This window comes from Prunus persica, chromosome G7 (genome assembly GCF_000346465.2).
Source record: "Prunus persica cultivar Lovell chromosome G7, Prunus_persica_NCBIv2, whole genome shotgun sequence".
Taxonomy (NCBI): Eukaryota; Viridiplantae; Streptophyta; class Magnoliopsida; order Rosales; family Rosaceae; genus Prunus; species Prunus persica.
In genome coordinates, this window is record NC_034015.1 from 16506288 (window position 1) to 16525952 (window position 19665).

At 38.1% G+C, this 19665-nt stretch overlaps 4 protein-coding genes and 1 non-coding gene across 5 annotated transcripts; 4 read left to right on the plus strand and 1 right to left on the minus strand.

The window, feature by feature from the left end:
* On the plus strand, positions 967 to 6784 carry LOC18770285 (U-box domain-containing protein 5). Its single transcript, XM_007204038.2, has 6 exons — positions 967 to 1775; positions 2626 to 2703; positions 3335 to 3520; positions 3949 to 4056; positions 4411 to 5567; positions 5714 to 6784. Exons 2-6 carry the CDS (start codon positions 2647 to 2649, stop codon positions 6477 to 6479), a joined length of 2274 nt encoding a protein of 757 aa, XP_007204100.2. The 5' UTR covers positions 967 to 1775; positions 2626 to 2646; the 3' UTR covers positions 6480 to 6784.
* TRNAN-GUU lies at positions 7567 to 7640 on the plus strand. The gene has a single exon. It is a non-coding gene; the product is annotated as a tRNA-Asn (tRNA).
* LOC18771126 (anaphase-promoting complex subunit 10) lies at positions 7655 to 9810 on the plus strand. The gene is made up of 6 exons (XM_007202555.2): positions 7655 to 8123; positions 8224 to 8284; positions 8388 to 8480; positions 8616 to 8686; positions 9278 to 9382; positions 9481 to 9810. The coding sequence occupies exons 1-6, from the start codon at positions 7945 to 7947 to the stop codon at positions 9548 to 9550; spliced, it is 579 nt and encodes a 192-aa protein (XP_007202617.1). The 5' UTR covers positions 7655 to 7944; the 3' UTR covers positions 9551 to 9810.
* LOC18769664 (tubby-like F-box protein 5) lies at positions 10210 to 12842 on the minus strand. The gene is made up of 5 exons (XM_007202104.2): positions 12474 to 12842; positions 11626 to 11982; positions 11447 to 11534; positions 11188 to 11317; positions 10210 to 11096 (listed from the first exon to the last, which is right to left on the minus strand). The coding sequence occupies exons 2-5, from the start codon at positions 11980 to 11982 to the stop codon at positions 10433 to 10435; spliced, it is 1239 nt and encodes a 412-aa protein (XP_007202166.1). The 5' UTR covers positions 12474 to 12842; the 3' UTR covers positions 10210 to 10432.
* LOC18769245 (laccase-11) lies at positions 16897 to 19477 on the plus strand. The gene is made up of 5 exons (XM_007204136.2): positions 16897 to 17106; positions 17242 to 17393; positions 17502 to 17875; positions 18004 to 18927; positions 19035 to 19477. The coding sequence occupies exons 1-5, from the start codon at positions 16924 to 16926 to the stop codon at positions 19163 to 19165; spliced, it is 1764 nt and encodes a 587-aa protein (XP_007204198.2). The 5' UTR covers positions 16897 to 16923; the 3' UTR covers positions 19166 to 19477.

Consider the following 19665-nt stretch of genomic DNA (forward strand, 5'->3'; position numbering starts at 1 on the left):
ACAAGTCAGACGTCAGCCGAATTTGAGTGATCAGACAAGATAGGATTTGGCCATACAAGGATTGGTGTGTTTAATTTCTCCTTTTCTTGGCTCAAAGGTTTTTTCCAAGAAAAGTCATTATGGTAATAATGCATTTCAAATGTTCCCCTCCCTCTACGTTTAATCGTACCCCATGCTCATTGTGTTGAGGGCCTGTGTCTCTTGGATGCTTCTTAATCTCAGATTTTTTTCTGCTAGTAGACCCCACACGTCACCGCTCACTTGGTCACTTTAAAAGGTCCCTTTTGCTGTCATAAAGCCACACACCCAAAGGCCAATGGGGTCAGGCCTTTCTGAATGGCTCTCATTCTATTTGGATTTTTTTCCCTTCTTTCCTTGAATTAGAAAAAGAAAGGGAGATGGCTTGCAGTGAAATTGTTTTTTTAGTACAAACAATAATATGTACAGTATAAAGTATAAGAGAGGAGTATTTCTCACATATACAATTAAGATATCATAAAGATTTTGAATATAAAATCTCTGATTTGCAAGTTAAAATCATTTTTTACTAAATTAAATTCTGTGAATATAGTTCAAGTGATTAAGTTAAGAGCATTTACATTTACCCGTGTTCACTAGTTTTTTTGGTTGGTCAGTACTGTTCTAGTTTTTGAAGACCCTTGATGAGACTTCTTCAATATAGCCTGCGCATTTGAAAGGCCAGCTTCTTTTGACGTTTTACAAATGGCCACTCAGATTAACGAGAACCCACCATCACAGCCATCGCGTAATTAATTTACAGTTTATTAACAATCAGATTCTATAATGTGGAGCCCAGGCTACCACCATTTCACACGGTGAAATTGATCACAGCCGTGACAGGCATGTCATGCTGCTTCAATGCTATGTGACGTCTGCGAGTGAGACAGAAGAACCCACTGGGTCTTTTCTCTCTCTCTTTCTCTCACTTTGTGACAAAGACGACCAGTACAACCTCATTCTCGTTGACTGCTCTCTCTCTCTCTCTCTCTCTCTCTCTCTCGAGTTATAGTTATTCGAAGTCTCAACACAACCAGATAACGCTTGTGTTTTCAATTAAGTTTTTCGTTTTGTTATGTGATGTCTGCGAGTGAGACAGAAGAACCCACTGGGTCTTTGCTCTCTCTTTGTGACAAAGACGACCAGTAAAACCTCATGCTTGTTGACTGCTCTCTGTCTCTCTCTCTCTCTTGTGTTATAGTTATTCGAAGTCTTAACACAACCAGATAAAGCTTGTGTTTTCAATTAAGTTATTCGTTTTGTTTGTAGTGCAAAGACTCGGTTGCCCCTAGATTCCAACTGCTAGTCTCCCTTGTGGGCATGCTTTACATTCTGTGATAAAGATTACCCCTTTCTTCCTGGGTTGTTTTCTGCTTTGGATATAGAAGCTACGCACTTTGATTGGTGCTCCTTGCGTGGGTTTCTGGGCTTCTTAAAAGTTTGTGTAAAAATACTGTTTGTTCTTTTACTTTCTCATATATGGGATGGTTTATCAGTACAAGAAGCTGAATTCTGCTTGAAATTTGACAACTTCTTTGAGAATTCTTGTAGTTTAAGAGCTAGTCTGTAGGCAGTGGGTACTTTTGTGTAATCGTAGAGACTTGGAGTTTCAAGGGGTTGTGAAAGGTGGATATATTGGCCATATTTTGTGGGTTATATGAATTGGGTTGTGGTTATTTTCAATTTTTAGCATATCTATGTGGGCTGAAGACTGAGGAGGGAGCTTGTGAACGTAGCTCTACTTTCTGTGTCACTTGGTGAGTCCATTTTTTCTTATTTTTGTTTTTCTTAGATAGTTGTCATCAAGTTTGGTCTCTATTTTATATATGGCTCAAGTTATAGCCTACATCAGATCAGAGCTTCTTAATATCTAGCTTCGTTGGTATGTTATAGAAAAAAGAAGCAAAACAGAGATTGAAAGGGTCCTGGACAAGTTTTTGCAGTCTTCAACTTTATTCTCAAAATCTATCAAATAGCTCCAACTCAAGTATAATTCAAATGATGAGTGGGCTATAACTTTGTGATTTATAACAGTAATAGTTGTTTAGGTGGGAAATGGAAAATCTTTAATATAAGGCACAATAAGATTGCATGTACTTAAAATTGTCAGTCATGAATGCTAATGCATGAATCTTTGTGGTGAAATGATTCCAAACAGGAACATTACCCAGTTGAAGCAATCAAATATGGTCTTCTGCAATGATTATTTGGTTCCCAAATTCTGTTACTGGTTAAATTTCTTTTCTGCCGCATATATTTGAAAATGATTTTGTTAGGACCTCTACCAAACTCTGCAAATTGTTCTTGATATGGGAGTGTGATAAACTTTATAATCTAATTTTAAGTTGAGTGTTTCTTTTTTATGGATTCTTGACGGTTCCCATTCATTATTTGCATAATTAATGCCTTAACTCGAAAATAAAGTTTTGCAATTTGCTGTTGCTTAGAACCTGTGACCGAAGTCACATTGTTTTGCATACGGGATGCATGTTTACGGAATGTTGACATGTAACTGTTTCACAATATTAGATTTTCTGCATAATATGTACAGAGATATGGTTGAACCATATGACAGTAACCATCTTTTTCTTGTTATTGAATACCCAGATATGAGATAATTCCTCTTGAATGGGTACTGATGCTGCTGAAGGGGTGGAGACTGTGAGAAAACCCCATTCCTTTAAGGTGTGATATGCCACACAAGTCTCTTATTTTGTTTCATATGGGATGTCCAACTTTGAATATGCATTCACTTTGTAGTTATGGATTCAATGTCTGATCAGCTTTAATCACATATGACAAGAAACAACCTTTTTATTTTATTTTTATACATATATATTTTTTAAAAATTTAACAAAACTAATGAAACTGTGAATTGCTCAAGTTTGTATTTGCTTTGATGTATGAAATATAAAGTTCAAATGTATACATAGTGTAGTTTTATGCATCTTCCCAACTAATAGTTGATTTTTGAAAGGAAGATAATAGCTGTTGAGCTTCCAGTAGCTGATATAAAACTTGGGACAAGAAAAGCGACACAAAAACTTGTACTGATATTTCTTCAAGATGACAGAATATGACCCTAATAATATTTCTGTATTTTGCATGGAAAAACAAAAAGAAACGTTAGGGTGTATCCAATTGAGAACTAGTATTAGGAACATGACAAATGATAAGGGTTCCTTGTAAAACCTAATGGATTCTCTAAGGAATCTCAGACTTGAGATAGTTGTGTCCTTGAACATTTTAAGTGCATTTATCTAATTGTGTGGTCATATTAGTTGGATTTTTACAAAATTGTTATTCATGATAACAGGTTCATCGTTTGATGTGCACGGAACTTATGAAGTTGGTAGATAGAATTTCACGGATATTTCCAGATATAGAAGCAGCAAGACCTCGGTGCACAACAGGAATACAGGCTCTATGCTTGTTAACTCGTGCAATTGAGAAAGCCAAGCTACTTCTCCAGCATTGCAGCGATTCTAGTAAACTCTACCTGGTTTGTACCTTTGCTTGATTTAGTAGAAGAAAGTAGATGGAGTGAGAAGACTGTTTATTGAATGTGTCAATATGGTGTTGGAACAGCAACTGAGATTGTTCCATGCTGCCTAGCCAAGTAAAAGATAACAAGATTTGGCGATCCTTGAATAAATAACGGAGGAAGAAACATAAATAACTGCATTCTTTTCTTCCTTTTTCTAGGAAACCTCTACACTTGTTTCTGCATTAGGTTGTCATGTTTCCTAATGGAACTTACCCTTGAGAAACTTTTTTTATGGAGCTTGCTCCAATGCCTACGGGTTAGTCATTTTGGAATGCAAAACCAAGGCATTTCATTTCTTGTCATATACTCAGTGCGTTTCTCCACTATGAACTCTGTACCTACCTGTCTTTCTATGGTTGATAGTTCCTTTGCATCACTTGCAGGCATTTACAGGGGATGTAATAGTCTCAAGATGTCAAAAATCAAGGAACTTGTTGGAGCAAAATTTACGCGAAATTCAGAATTGGGTTCCAGTGATGTTAGTAGTGGAGGTTTGTCAATTTACATGCCCTTTTTCCTAATAAAAATTTACATGCCCCCTTGATATTTCCTTTTTCCCCCAATCCTACACTCCCTTCTGATGGGGTGCTGGCCAGTGACCTGTGTGCAACAGTATAACAGTGTTCAAACATTTATGGATATTCAGTGAATGAAAACAATGTTGAAGTTTTATGTCCTAGGCTTCTAGCAGCTTGTCATTTATGAATCTTCTTCTTTTTCTGGCAGCATCAACCTGTTTCTAAGTCAATGTAATTTTTGTCATAAAATTTTAATTTTCTATGTTGGTTCATACCAATTTGAGTCACAATTGTTTGGTGGAGCTGATGATGAAAGGTTATCTGCAGATCTCTCAAATAGTCGATGATCTTAAAGGTGCAACCTTTATACTGGACCCATCTGAAGAACAGGCTGGGAGGGTTGTCCGAGGATTGCTCCATCAAGATGCTTCTCAATCAAACTCAAGGGAGGATTCTGAAATCACGGCTCTTCAAATTGCATCTTGGAGGCTTCATATTACATCATCAAAGGCAATGTTGATAGAGAAAAGATCTATTAAGAAGTTGCTAGATAAAGTTGGTGATAGTGACCTTCGAAAAAAGCATATTTTGACATATTTCTTGTATCTAATCAAGAAGTATGGACACTTAATAATGGGGAAGCAAGCAGAGGGGGCCTCTATGTGGCAACAAGGATCCTTGGCATCTGAGACTTCTGGCAATGGTTTGGAATATAATCAATATACTGAAGCTGAACCTCATGTTAAATATAATCAATATAATCGAAGTGACATGTTGCACAGAACTGTACCTCCTGAGGAATTTTTATGCGGAATATCTTCCAGATTGATGTATGATCCTGTTGTTATTGCTTCTGGACAAACATACGAAAAGAAGTGGATACAGAAGTGGTTTGATGAGGGTCATGATACATGCCCAAAAACTCATATGAAGCTCACCCACCTGTCATTTACTCCAAACGCTGCCATGAAGGAGTTAATATCAAGGTGGTGTACAGAGTATGGAGTCACCATTCTCGACGCAAGTATGCAACCAGAAACCCTCTCATGGGAAACCTCCTCCACTTCCATTGCTAGTTTGGGCAGTTCTATGAATGATATACATGTGCAAATGGATCTCAGCAATGTATCATTTGGATCCTTAGATACTAGTTACAATTCAGATTCTTCACGCACAAAGATAGAAAGTGGCTTGAGTTTGGTGCAGGAGTATGACGATTCTCTGAAATACCGGTATGCTAAAAATTGTGAGACAGATTCAGAATTTCTATCTAAACTTGGTGAGCTCCCATGGGAATCCCAATGCAAGGTTGTTGAAGATGTCAAAAGCCATTTGAAATGCAATCCTCAAGCTTCTTACTCTATGTCATCTAAGAATTTTGTTGAACCTCTCATCAAATTTTTAAGGGATGCCCATGACCTGGATGATGTAAAAGCTCAGAGAGATGGATTTAAATTATTGTTCACCTTTGTGAGCAAAAACAGGTAAATTTATATTTTGTAGCTGGGAATTCTTACTGCAGTCATTTCTTAACTATGTCATTACTCTCTTATTGACTGTGCTCTTGCTTTTGCTTATGGATAGGTTTATAATTTTTTTCTTTTAATTTCCTTCTTGTTGCCTAATGTAGAAATGATATACCGTACTTAGTTGAAGACGCATATACTCTGCTGGCATCTTATCTTGATTCAAAGGTCATAGAAAAAGCTCTTGCGATATTGGAAATTGTGTCTGTCCAACAGCATTGCAGGTCTAAGATCTCAGAGTCTGGTGCACTTTCATCCATTCTAAAACTCCTTGATTCCCAGATCAAAGATATACAAGGAAAAGCCATTAAGGTTTTGTATAATTTGTCCTTAAACAGAGACATTTGTCCAAAAATTGTGTCTTTGGAGTGTATCCCAAAACTGGTTTCTTTCTTTAAAGATGACGCTCTTGCAGGAAACTGCATTTCCATATTGAAAAATTTGTGTGATACTGAAGAGGCCAGGATTTCCATTGCTGAAACTAGCGGATGCATTGCTTCTATTGCTGAAGTACTTGAGACAGGCAGTAGTGAGGACCAAGAGCATGCTGTTGCTATCCTCCTTTCTTTATGTTCTCAGCGTGTTGAATTTTGTCACTTGGTCATGCATGAGGGTGTTATCCCTGCTCTTGTCTTTTTATCTAACAATGGGAAAGAGAGAGCAATGATAAGTGCATTGGAAGTGCTACGGCTCTTAAGAGATATCGATTACGTTGATGAGCAAGAATGCTCTGGATCTGACCTTGATGCATCTAAAGACAATGACAATCACTCTGCTGGAAAGAAGTTGTCAAAGACATCAGGATTCTTTGGAAGGACAATGCTCAAGTTCTCAAAGCCCAGTTCGCTTGCACCGAAAAAGAAGAAATGAAGCCAATGTCTGTTAAGGTTCATTGCTTCTAGCTTGGAGAGCTTTGTGGTCGTAAAGCTGAGTTAAGGTAACATCATGTCATATGTAAATATAGAAGGAAGTTGATTGGCTTTTGCGGTCATACTAAATTAGACATAGTTTTTATCAGGTTTTTAGAATTCAGCTAAGATTTAGACTCTCAGCTTTTAATCTTCATTCATAGTGTATCTTCTACCCTTTTGCAGCTGCATACTCCATAAAAATGATAGAATGATGTTATTTGATGTGCTTGTGAAAATTGAATCCCTTTTCTCATTGCATTTGTATGTACTTGTGGCTTGACAGATTTTGCATTCATAATCATATATGTATTGCCTGGTACACTGTAGCAGCCTGCTGGAAAAGATGAAATTTAGAGAAGGAAGGTGCTATGGAATCCAATATTTTTGCCAGCTCTCTTACATGAACCATCATTCCCTGCCATTCTTAAGAATGAGGCATATCAAACATGTTCAATAGGTCAATATTGATTTGGCCAAAAAAAAAAAAAAAAGTAAATATTGATTGGTGGGTATTAATTGAGAACCTTTTCATTTTTAACGAGCCAATAGCAGAGTTGGCAAAACCTTGGCTAAGTGATGACGGTGGAAGGCTGATCACCATCATGAAACACATTAATGCTCACTTTTGAAACAAGAAAAAAAAAAAACTCAAGAATATTGGATCAAAATTGCATCTTCATTCAAGATCACTGGGAGAGAAGAAATAGTATTGGGATCGATTGATCCCACTGAAGTTGCATATGATTCTCCACTTTGTTTTCTTTTTGTGTTTTCTACAAGTGATATCGTAGATAAAATATATAAATTCTTTAACCGATTGAGCTCCGAGACCCCTATACATCAACTTTGATTATTCATGAATCAAAAGTAAAAACTGGTGAATGAAAAATTACGTCATATAATCATAAGCAATTACGTCATAAAGTTATGTGGTTTAATTTCGCATAAAAAACCTTATTAAAAAAAATTCGGAGTGAAAAATATAAGAAGTTAGGTGGTATTCTAATTAATATACGTAGTAACTATACGGGCCGATATCATCAAAAGCTGGAGTAGCTCAGTTGGTTAGAGCGTGTGGCTGTTAACCACAAGGTCGAAGGTTCGAACCCTTCTTCTAGCGCGACAATTTTGTCCATTTTCTCTTTTTAAAACCGCCAAATTAACCAGCGCCTTTTACATAACCCTGAAGTCTAAAACACTACGAGAAATTACATTTCAAAATTTCAAAATCATCAACAGAGGCGCTTCATTTTTGCAGACTTTTTATTTTTATTTTATGATATAAAGGGTTTTGCTTTGATTGATTCTTCGCATCAGGCTGCTCTCTAAGCTAGGGTTTGGGGTTTTTGGTACTTGATCAAATTAGGGTTTTTCTTTTTTCTTTTCTTCTTCCTGTTCATAGAAGAACCATAGAAGAAGAGGCAATGGCGACAGAATCATCAGAGGGGGAAGAGGAAGGGAAGCTGACAGGAGGGAACCAAGTGCTAACAGTGGACGATGATCTCAGAGAAATGGGCAAGAAGGCCGCTTGGAGTGTCAGCTCTTGCAAGGCCGGCAATGGCGTCTCATCTCTTCGTGACGACAATCTTGATACTTATTGGCAGTCTCTGCTTCAATTCTCTTTTCCTTTCTTGATCCTCAAAAATGCGAAAATGCAAAATGAAAACTTATAATTGTTTTGTTCTTTTGTGCTTCGTTTGCAGATCGGATGGTGCGCAACCTCATTTAGTAAACATTCAATTCCAGAAGAAAGTGAAGCTCCAAGTATGTGTGAAAGTTTCTATCTTTTTAGTTATTTAAAAATCCAAAATTTGATTTTGACTAATTGGTTTTGTTTTTTCTCACCAAAAAAACGAAACAAAATCAGCTTGTTGTTCTCTATGTGGATTTCAAGCTTGATGAGAGCTATACACCTTGTAAGATCTCAATTCGTGCCGGGGATGGCTTCCACAACTTGAAGGTAATATGTTTGTCTCCTCTTGTTTGTCTACTTGAACGATTGTATTACATATCTCCTTTTGTGCTGTACTGCTATGTGATCTTGGCTAAGACCCAATTTGATTAACTTTGGCTATGGTGCTGCAAATGTTTTTAGGACATAAAAACTGTTGAGCTCGATAAGCCAACTGGTTGGGTTCATATATCATTGTCTGGAAATGATCCTAGGTAAGCAGTGAAAGCATTATTCATTTTTTAAGCTTTAGTAGTTACCTGGATTGCATATTTCTCCTTGTTATTCCTGGGTTGTAGTTTTGTTTACAACATTGTTGCATCTTTGCATGAAATTATAACTTGCGGTGGCTCAACAAGGTTCAATTGCAAGAGCTTACATGAATAACATGTAGAATATTATTGTTAAGAAATTCAAAACTTGATAGCTGTTGCGTTCTTCTTGATTTAATCTCTAATACCTCACTCAATAATAATTGGAGCTCAACTCTTTTTTCTATTCTGTCACATGGAGGACCTTAATGCTGGGAAAAAAATTGGGTTCAGTAACATCCTCCTATTTCAGTTTATAAAGCGACAAGTATTGATGATTGATGAATCAAAAATAAGCGAGTTGAATGAATTATTTGCTTTTGCCTTTATATGTGGTTCAATGACATGATGGTGAAATATGTTTGCATGTTGATATGTTTGAGGAATGAGATATGCTAAAAGAAATATTTCCCAGAATAGATCCATATATGGCGATGATGTTTAATTTCTCGAATTGATTTTCAAGTTTTGAAATGTTTGTCAATATGGTTGCAGGGAAACTTTTGTCAATACTTTTATGCTGCAAATCTCCGTGCTATCAAATCACCTTAATGGAAGGGACACTCATGTGCGGCAGATCAAAGTTTACGGCCCTCGACCGTGCGTCTCCTTATCTTTTTCTTGCTCGTTAATTGCTGATTATGGGAAATATTGTGTGATTCTTTGTTTATGTTTTCCATTTTATTTGTACGGCGCAGGAACCCTATTCCGCATCAGCCATTTCAGTTTACTTCAAGAGAGTTCATCACCTATTCTTCTGTGAGATGAGAAATGTGACCTGGCATAGAAAGAAACAGATGGGAAATGTAATATCTGTAAGATTATGATGTAATGTCCACCGGCAATGAAAAATGTTGTTTGGTACTTTTATGGCATGATTTGAATTTTCATCTGAGTTCTCTAGAACAGCTTTGAGTTTTTGTTTCTTCTTTTGGTGGGGGTGTGAGCTGTGCGTAGGGCTACATTGCCTATATGAAACATCGTTGTCCAGCAGTATTAGAATATTAAACAATAAAAACATCATTGACCATCGAGCTCAGACTTGAACTTTAAGTAATGAGCTTTTGGATAATACCAGTTATGAGATGCTAAGCCATAATATAAAGCAAGAATCCGTGTCGTTTACAAAATTAAGTATGTGTCACTTAAAGTGCCAAGCATGACTCATGCAAATCTCTTTTTTCAACCTTTTCAAATGCGATTTTACTTTAGATCTACGACTTTTTAAGCGTATCGCTTTTGTCAGATTTGCTTCATCATCCGTTGAAAATGCTGTCACACAAGCATATATCATTCCCATTTCCACAAGGGCCAAGGATAGGGAAAGTTCTACAATGCTGGGATTGTCTGGATGTTGATCCAAGTTAACAGTGTAAATGAAATACACGGGAATTTTACAATCTGTATGGATTCTGGGCCATGCATCATAGAACAACCCTATATAGATAGGGTTCATTTTGCTCCACATAAAACAGCTTACAAGTCAAATTTGGGATTGGCAGCTTTCAGATAAAAAGTCAATTGATTGAAATAGCTGTGAATTTCAGCAATATGTGATCGAGCATTACAAACTTCTTGGTAGAACATGCATATGGTTCAGAATTAAATGACAAAATTCAGGAAATGACGATCATGTTCTACACGCAAGTGTCATTCACAAGCTGGCTTGGTGTCGAAGCTGCTTAAGCAGATTGCAAATGCCTGGAAAGAGGACAGGGGATAGCGATAATCCACGGTGAAGATGTCTTTTCCAATCTTTCCAAACTGTAGGATTACCCTCTCTTGTTCTTCAGCTGAAACATTGTGGGATGGATCAACAGCTGCAACAAGCTGGAAATTTTTTACAGAAGCCACCGTAACACGCCCTCTAAAATTAAGGCACCAGCACTGTAACTGCTCATGCCACCTAGGGGACTTATTTTTCAAAACCAGCGGTTCTGCACCCTGGACATGTGGCTCAGAGAGGTTTATAGAGCTGTAACCAGTGACTAGCTCCTTTACTGTTGAACAGGGTGAGGGAGCAAAGTGCTCATCATATGCTTGTGAGAACAAAGTTGGTGTTGGGGCGGTGCCCCCCTCCTGAATAGAAGAGACAGGAATAGAGGGCATGGCACAGTGCATTCTCCTTGGGCCCCTTGTGCGGAGAATATTGAGCTCATAACAAACGGTTCCAACACTGTAGTTACATGCTGGTACTCTTGGAGATACCTGCTTAGAATGGAACCTTCGAGATGATCGACTATTTGTTTGAGGTACTGCATCACATGGAGGCTGGCTGTCATATACGGTGAACTTGGTACCCAAAAAGTTGGATCTGGAAAAATTGTTTTTTGAATAAGTTGTCAAGAGCATAGCTAATGAATAACTTGACAAAGATATTTGCAAGTGTAATAGCGTACACTTGCCTCAATTTACCAACATAAGTACTGCTGGCTCGAGAAAAATCATCTGCAACCAAAGATATAATGAACTCTGTGCTTGTTGCCCTTCTAATCCTTTTGGCCGCTAACAATAATTTATCTTTCTCACCCTCAGCTGTCAATTTAAAAATATTAGTGAACACCACATTTCTTTTCATCAAGATATTTGAGGAAAATTTTATGTGATGGATAATTTAAAACGAGAATGATGGAAAGAGCAAATAACCCCTAGGAGGAGACTTACAAGGCACCAGACCGTAGTGCAGATAAAATGTGGAAGTTTCTCTATCCCTTCTAATGAAGCATTGTATTGGAGACTGGCGAGGCCCAGGCTACACAAAGCAGACCAAATTAACACCATTTCAGAGGAGGCAATGAGTACATGCAAACACAAACTTTAGGGGAAGAAGTAAAAAGCAACACCTGCTTCAATGAGATTGGAAATGTGAGCCTTCCGCATTGCTCAGGAGTTTTGACAATCTCCCTCACAATTGCCCTCCATGACTTACAAACTGAAGCACAAGAAACAACAACAGCTCGAGCAGGCCATGTGGTTTCACTTTCTTCTACCCTCTGAATTATGTCCAAAAGCAATTCCGGAGGTAAATTTGCCCACTGACCCTGTTGAATCAAATCAGATGGAGGGTTTGGTGCCAGATCAGGAGCAATATGTGACATCGTCCTACTATGCCAATGCTTCCGGTCACCCACTCGCTTTGACATGCTCCCAATTCCATCTTTCATCTCCCTCAGCTCGCGAACAATGCCTTTGAACGACATCTACGCAGTGTATCAATCAGAATATAACATGAAACCAAAACCTTAGTAATTTCGGTATCGAGCACACGACTATAAACCCATTATAGTCAATTTGAATCAAATTCAAATGTCTACGAAGCCATATTCTGTGAGTGCATTGAAGACGCTAAATCGGCCAAAGTTTTGGCATTAACATTGGCTTCATTTACGAGAAATCTCAAGAGAAACAACATAACTTCTCTTCCCACCCAAAAGTTAAAATCTTTTCAATGCCTTTGAAATTTCTCTCCTCCGTATCAAAACCTCTTGAACCAGCATCAACAATATATACACAGAAAATATGTAATTTCTAAAAGACCGCATTATTTTTAGCAATAAAATTTGAAAAAAAAAATTATTTTCTATCATTGTCTCTGAAAATGACAAACTTTCGGCGATCTGGAAATTAAATAATTAAAAAATGAAAAATTAATCGCTAATCATAAAAAATAGGCGGAAAGACAAGAACCAACCTGTTGAACCAGCTCGAAAGCTCGCAGCTATTTCACGATGACCCAGAAACCGAAGGCAGGCAGAGGAGAAGTTCTAGAACGTTCCCGGATCGCAAATCGGAGAACCACGGCCAAACTCTCAGACGCCGACCGTGTGTTCTCCGACTTGGGTCTTACTTCAAGGACCTCCTAGATCGCCTTCTCATCGCCGCCACCGCATCCGCCGCTGCCACGTCAGCACCTCCACGGGGCCCACCGCAGAGCTTCGATTAGCAGCGCCGGCCAAGCAGCAGAGCAGCAGAGTAGCAGAGTTTCGTTTCTGGCTCGCTCGCTCGGTCGAAAACGGATCCCAGGCGCTTTTTGGCTTTCCGCATTTTGGCTGGTTTTTATTAGTCCGTTAAAACGAAAACAACGAAATTATGAGCTGTAAATTTTCTGTAATTTTCAATGGCGGGGGAATCTGGTGTGCCACTCCTACTGCTGGAGCCACTCTGTGTCGTACACGTGGCAGATTATTCCAGTTTTTCTTGTTTTGATTGATTTGTGGAATTTGTTCTATTGATAGAAGCCAGTATGAATTTAGGAATGTTTTTACAGCAAAGAAAGAAATTGTCTTTAACCCTACGAATTATAAATGCAGAGAAACTTTGTTGTCAGAATCTGATTGGAAAAAAAACCCAAATAGGGAAACTTACATAGTGTGCATTATCCAATGGTTTATCTTTCTCATGCAAAAAAGCTACAAATATTGTCAAGCTATTTTATGCTTGAATATGCTTGATATTTTTGGATTGCGGAGATCACAAATACAAAATATTATTGCAATGCTTTCAATCATATCCTAAATTTAGTGGTGACAATATCCTAAATTCTGGGAAAAAAAATTGGTTTTTAGTCATAAATTTCTAAAAATAACTTAAGTGGTAAGAAAATGTGAGAAATAATTAAGATAAGTCGAGTTTGTTCGTCTTTTCTTTTCTTTATTTTTTCAATGTCTAACTGTCGACATCTTTAATGAGTAATATATATATAAATTCTATACCTTCTCTTCTTAACAAATTTATTAATTAGGTTTGTTAAAATTGAAACCGATTGATGAGGTTTTTATTTTTGTTGAAAGTTTGGAAGGAGGTTTTTATTTTTTATTTACTTGGACTTTTTTTTTGGGGAGAAAAGTTTCACTTGGGATTTGACAAGCAAACTTTCATGGGACTTCCAACCTTCACATTGGATGGAAGGTGCAATAATGGTAGGTTAGGTTTAACTCAACATGCTTGGCAATGTCGCAAAAGTTGAATAAATCCGCTTGTTTTTCCATTTAAAATGGAAATTCCAAAGTTCTTTTTTTGTTGGTGTAAATGGGGGAAAATGTGACAAAGATGTATAATAAGTACACAGATAACCTTAAGTTCGCTATAAAATAATCAGTTTTTATATAATTTTTAAACCGTGGGTATTTTTGGGAGAGCTTCTGAAATGGCTAAAAGCGTTTTTTGACAACAAAAAACACTTCTGATTGCATTTGATAAAAAAGTTTAAAAGCGCTTTATGAAGGAGCACTTCCAAGTACTTTTTCATAAAGCACTTGGGTGTGAAAATTTCAAAATCTTTAGGGTAATCTGTCGAATTGCTCTATGAACTTGTACATATCTATCATTTACCCTATAATCTTTTTTATTATAGAAAATTAAGGACTCTAATTAATTTTTATTCTCAATGTTCCCCTGCTGTCTAAATCATCAACATTTCATCTAATATTTCATTAAATATGAAGGCAAATTGTTCATTTTATATGTTTAAAATAATTAAATATTGTAAAATAAAATAATATGACATATAAAATGAAAAAAAAAAATCATTTTAATAAACAGAGGGGTGGGACCCACCCACTCATTCTTCCCTCTCTCTCCGACTCAACCCTCTCTCCGTCTCTCCGATTCATCCCTCTCTCTCTCTCTCTCTCTCTCTCTATATATATATATATGATTCTGTCTTCTCTCTCTCGCTGACTTTGCCCTCTTACCAGTCCCAACCAGACCCATCAGCCCCCACCCTCCAAACAACCCCATTTGTTTAGATCTTGAATCCATTGAGTTGTGCGATTTGGGGTCGAGATTTTGGGTGAGGAGAGAATGAACTTGTGAGGTGAAGGGGTCTGGACCTTAAAGGCTATGGGGGGTCAAAAAATTATAGGGGAAGGGGTGCGAATTGGTTTGGGTCTGTGGGTGGGATAAGGTTTTCTATTTTGTTTTTTCGATGTGGGGGTGAGTTGCGAGTGGGGAAGGGGGGTGGTCATTGGCTGCTATGATTTCAATTGAGGATTGGAGTGGCATTGGAGTGGCTAAGCTGGGAGATTGGGAGGAGTTGTTCTGGGTTGGTGAGATGAGGGGCTAGTTGTGGTGAATGGGTGTGTAGAGTATATTTGTAGGGGGAAGAAAGAGTCTGGTGGATGTGGGAGGGTGGGCTGCTGAGAAAGGAGGCGGCAATGGGGAAATGGGTGGTCTTGGGTCTCGGGTTAGGTCGGAAGTTGATTAGGTGCTACGATGGTGGGGAGAGGCGTGATGGCAATGGTGGGGAAGAAAGGTGACGACAGTGAGGAGGGGGTTTTATTTTCTTTTATTTTCTCCTTTCTTTAATTTTTTTCCCAAAAAAAAAAAAAGAAATTTATTTTTAATAATTTAATAAAAAATTGGATAAAATGTTGAGAATTTGAATAGTAAGGGAAATTGAGAATAAAATTTAGTTCAAGTCCTATTTTTTTTTAAAAAATTAAAGAATAAATTGATAATTAGGTACAAGTTCAAGAGTTAATTCGGTGAAATACCCGCATCTTTATAATAAAAGCACTTTTACTAGAAGTACTTATTAGCACAAATACTTCTAGACAAACAGTCCCAAACCAGCCTTTATATTCACCACAAATGTACCAAACTCTACTTATCAATTTCAAATCTCAATATAGTTCTTTTGTCTTCAATATTTTTTGGGTACTTGTATGTCTCACGATGAGAACAAGTTGTTTGCATGCATAGTTCTAAAGCGGGGTTGATGAAGTGGAGCCTAAGAGTGGCACTTCCACTAAAGCAAGCCATGTTCTTGACCTACTTGCTTTAATTTGTCTCAGCTGAATTATGAGGAGAAGAGACTGGTTTTTTCTTGCCTTAGTTGGATAGGCCTCTTGATCACGAGGCATGCCACGTGTGAGAATTGATTGACTTGTCACATTCGATAAGGTTGGAACTTGAGACTTGGGCACCATATTCATCCTACTATGTACTCTTTGTTTTTCACTGCCTCTTGCCAGCTGATGGATCATCATCATCATAATATGAGCGACTCTATCATCCTTTGCCAAATCATCAGTATTTTTTGGCACGTGCAGTGGTCTTAAATTCGAACTTCCATGATACATTGACAATATTGTGAGAAAATCAAATTCTCTCAATATGATTTGTATTAAAAGAGACGTGCGCATATAACTGTCAGTCGTACATGTCAATGCAGTGTTTCAGGAGCACTACTATTCTTATTGCTCAACATTAAAATATTCCTTCACTTTGTTTCTTGTTGGATATGTATGATGATGAGGTCTTCCGGTTCGACGTGGGCTTATGTTTTATCATATCCTTCTTTTTCTTTGTCAGACGTGGGCTTATGCCACTCTCCACCTTGTTATTTGCTTCATTGTAGAGAGGACCTATGCCATTGCCAAGTTGAAAGCTCATTGGTGCTTCATATAAAAGCATATTCTAAAATGCAGCAGGGAATTGTTTCAATGATGGGGGCCTGCTAAAGCTCAATAACGCTATATTTATATATGTATATATTATATATGTGTGTGTGTGTGTGTGTGTGTTCCATTTGTTTTTCCCTTATGGAGTTGGCTAGAAGCAAGAGGAAGCCTCTTTCCCAAGTACCTTAATGAAAACAGCCCCAAAATACGCATAAACAACCATAATTCTGATATCAACCAATGAAGCTTACAAGTAAGAAAAAAAAAAAGGTTCTGATATACCAGGGGCCCATAGGATTAGTAGGCAGCACTCTAGCTACAAATGACTCCGCTGGAAAATGACATCTGACCACATAAGCACAACAGTAGTGAAGCATTTGCATAGATGGCACTTTGCAAGAACCTCCCTTGAAGGTAAAGCTTAGCAGGGCTTGTAGAACTGGATTTGGGGGGTTTGGTTGGTGCAATTATAAAAAATGCATCTTTCAAGTATATCTTTATCCATTTTTAACTCTCAGGTTTCTAAAATCTTCTCCTTGGTTTAGTAATCCCAGCCTTTAAGTCAGTCAAAGGCAATGTGTGTCCCTTTCAGTGTTTTGCTTGCACGGTTTCATGTACATCACCTTCACAATTCTTACCTAATTACTGAGCCACACAAACCGCTTTAACAAACTCAAAAGAAATGCAACATATTTGCCTCTGCACATTCATATAAATATATTTGGCATCTTTGTCTTCATGCCTCATTGCCACATTGCCTCATCAAATAAACACACCACAATTGAAGTTGTGATCAACAGAGAGAAAATGATTAGCAGCCGCTGGAACAGATTCTTCTGTGGGTTGGTGTTTCTTTGCTTTGGGTTTCTTGGCTTAATCACTTCTCCAGCAGAAGCTGCCATAAAAAAATACCAATTTGATGTGAGTTGTTTCAAATGCTCTAATATCATTTGCATGCACAAACATACAACCTTCAAACAACATATTGAAAAAGAAAAAAAAAGTTGTACTTTGTGCATGGCTTTCCAATTGATAACATCCTCTGTGTTTTCACAGGTCCAAGTGAAGAATGTGAGTAGATTATGCCATGCAAAATCCATTGTTACTGTAAATGGTAGGTTTCCGGGGCCGACCATCTATGTCAGGGAAGGAGACAGAGTTGTCGTCAATGTTACAAACCATGCTCAATACAACATGTCAATTCACTGGTAAGAGTTGAACTAAATAATTAACCAAAAAAACAAGTGATCAAAATCAAAACCAAATAATCAGCATGCCTTAGCTTATAGCTGATTGAGTTATATATGTTCTTACAGGCATGGACTGAAGCAATATCGAAACGGTTGGGCAGATGGACCGGCTTATATAACACAATGTCCAATTCAGACCGGAAGCAGCTATACTTATGACTTCAATGTAACAGGGCAAAGAGGAACTCTATGGTGGCATGCACACATTCTTTGGTTGAGGGCCACCGTCTATGGTGCAATTGTTATCATGCCTAAACAAGGGACCCCATTTCCTTTCCCACAACCACACAGGGAAGCTGAAATTATACTTGGAGAATGGTGGAATGTCGATGTGGAAGAGTTTGTCAAGAAAGCAAACAACTTGGGATTGGCACCAAACACCTCTGACGCGCACACAATCAATGGGAAGCCAGGGCCTTTGTTTCCTTGCTCTGAGAAACGTAAGCACAATTAATCAGTGAAAACACAAGTATATGAAATTTGGGGATCAAGGCCAAACCACAAAGGTGGTTGGCATGCAAATTGCAGAAGTTCTAATTCCGATTTTGTTCTGTTTTTCTTGGTTTAGATACTTTTGTTATGGAGGTTGAGCAAGGGAAGACCTATCTACTGAGAATTATCAATGCTGCTCTCAATGATGAACTTTTCTTCGCCATTGCCGGTCACAACCTAACAGTGGTGGAGGTTGATGCAGTGTACACAAAACCATTCACTACTCAAGCCATACTAATTGCACCTGGTCAGACCACAAACGTTTTGGTACAAGCCGCTCAAGCTTCAGGCAGATACTTCATGGCTACTAGGCCTTTCATGGATGCTCCAGTTCCCATAGACAACAAGGCAGCCACAGGAATATTCCAATACAGAGGCATCCCCAACACTGTTCTACCAAGCCTTCCTCAACTGCCTGTCTCTAATGACACATCCTTTGCTTTAAGCTACGGCAAGAAACTCAAGAGCTTAAACACTCCAAATTTTCCAGCAAATGTTCCTCTCAAAGTTGACAGAAAGCTCTTCTACACAATTGGTTTTGGAAAGGAATCCTGCCCAACTTGCCTTAATGGAACAAGATTTGTTGCTTCCTTGAACAATATCTCTTTTGAGATGCCTCAGGTTGGGCTTCTACAAGCCCATTACTTCAATCTCAAGGGAGTATTCAAAACTGACTTCCCTGATAGCCCACAAACTCCTTTCAATTATACCGGTGCACCACTTACAGCCAATCTTGGGACTTCCACAGGGACTAGGCTGAGCAAGATTGCCTTCAACTCTACTGTTGAGCTGGTGTTGCAGGACACCAACCTTCTAACAGTTGAGACACATCCATTCCATCTCCATGGATACAATTTCTTTGTTGTTGGAACTGGGATTGGGAATTTTGATCCTGCCAAGGACCCTGCTAAATACAACTTGGTTGATCCTGTTGAGAGAAATACAGTAGGAGTTCCCACAGGTGGTTGGACTGCCATTCGTTTTAGAGCTGATAATCCAGGTATGACAATTGCAAATAATTATTTCGAGTAATGTTACATGTACCACATTTACTTACTTGTAGGTTATTTACTTATTATATGCTTTGCTTCCTGTTTGAATGTCTAGGCGTTTGGTTCATGCACTGTCATCTGGAGCTTCATACAGGCTGGGGACTGAAAACAGCATTCGTGGTAGAAGATGGACCAGGATCAGATCAATCTGTTCTGCCTGTGCCTAAGGATCTTCCGCCATGCTGATGACGCATGGACTGTGTTCGTATCAATCTGGTTTAAGTTGGACAATAGCCTACTTACACTTCTTGCAAAAGTTGCAGAAGGTTTCTTGAGGATTACAAACTGTTATCAAAGTTAAAAAGAATCAATTTGTGTTAGACTGGAAATGTAACAAATTACACCATACTAATATTCTGTGTAATAATTGTTTCCTTTCATCATATTCCTTCTGATTGATACTGGAATTTGGTGTGTCTGTTGTGTTTGGTTGGGTTTGGCTCCCCTTTGGGCCTTTGCGGGTTGGCTTTTATGATATCTTTGTTGACCCAAAAAAAAGAAAAAAGATACTGGAATCGTTCATATAACCACATACTGTGTACTTCCATTCTGATGCATCTTTACATGGCCACTTTTTTGAATTCTGATCTCAACCTGAAATGGGTTGAAGCTTTACAGAACCTATCATCTGCTATTCCCTTGTGCCTTGTGAACGTTATCCAGCATAATATAACATTGTCACTTTG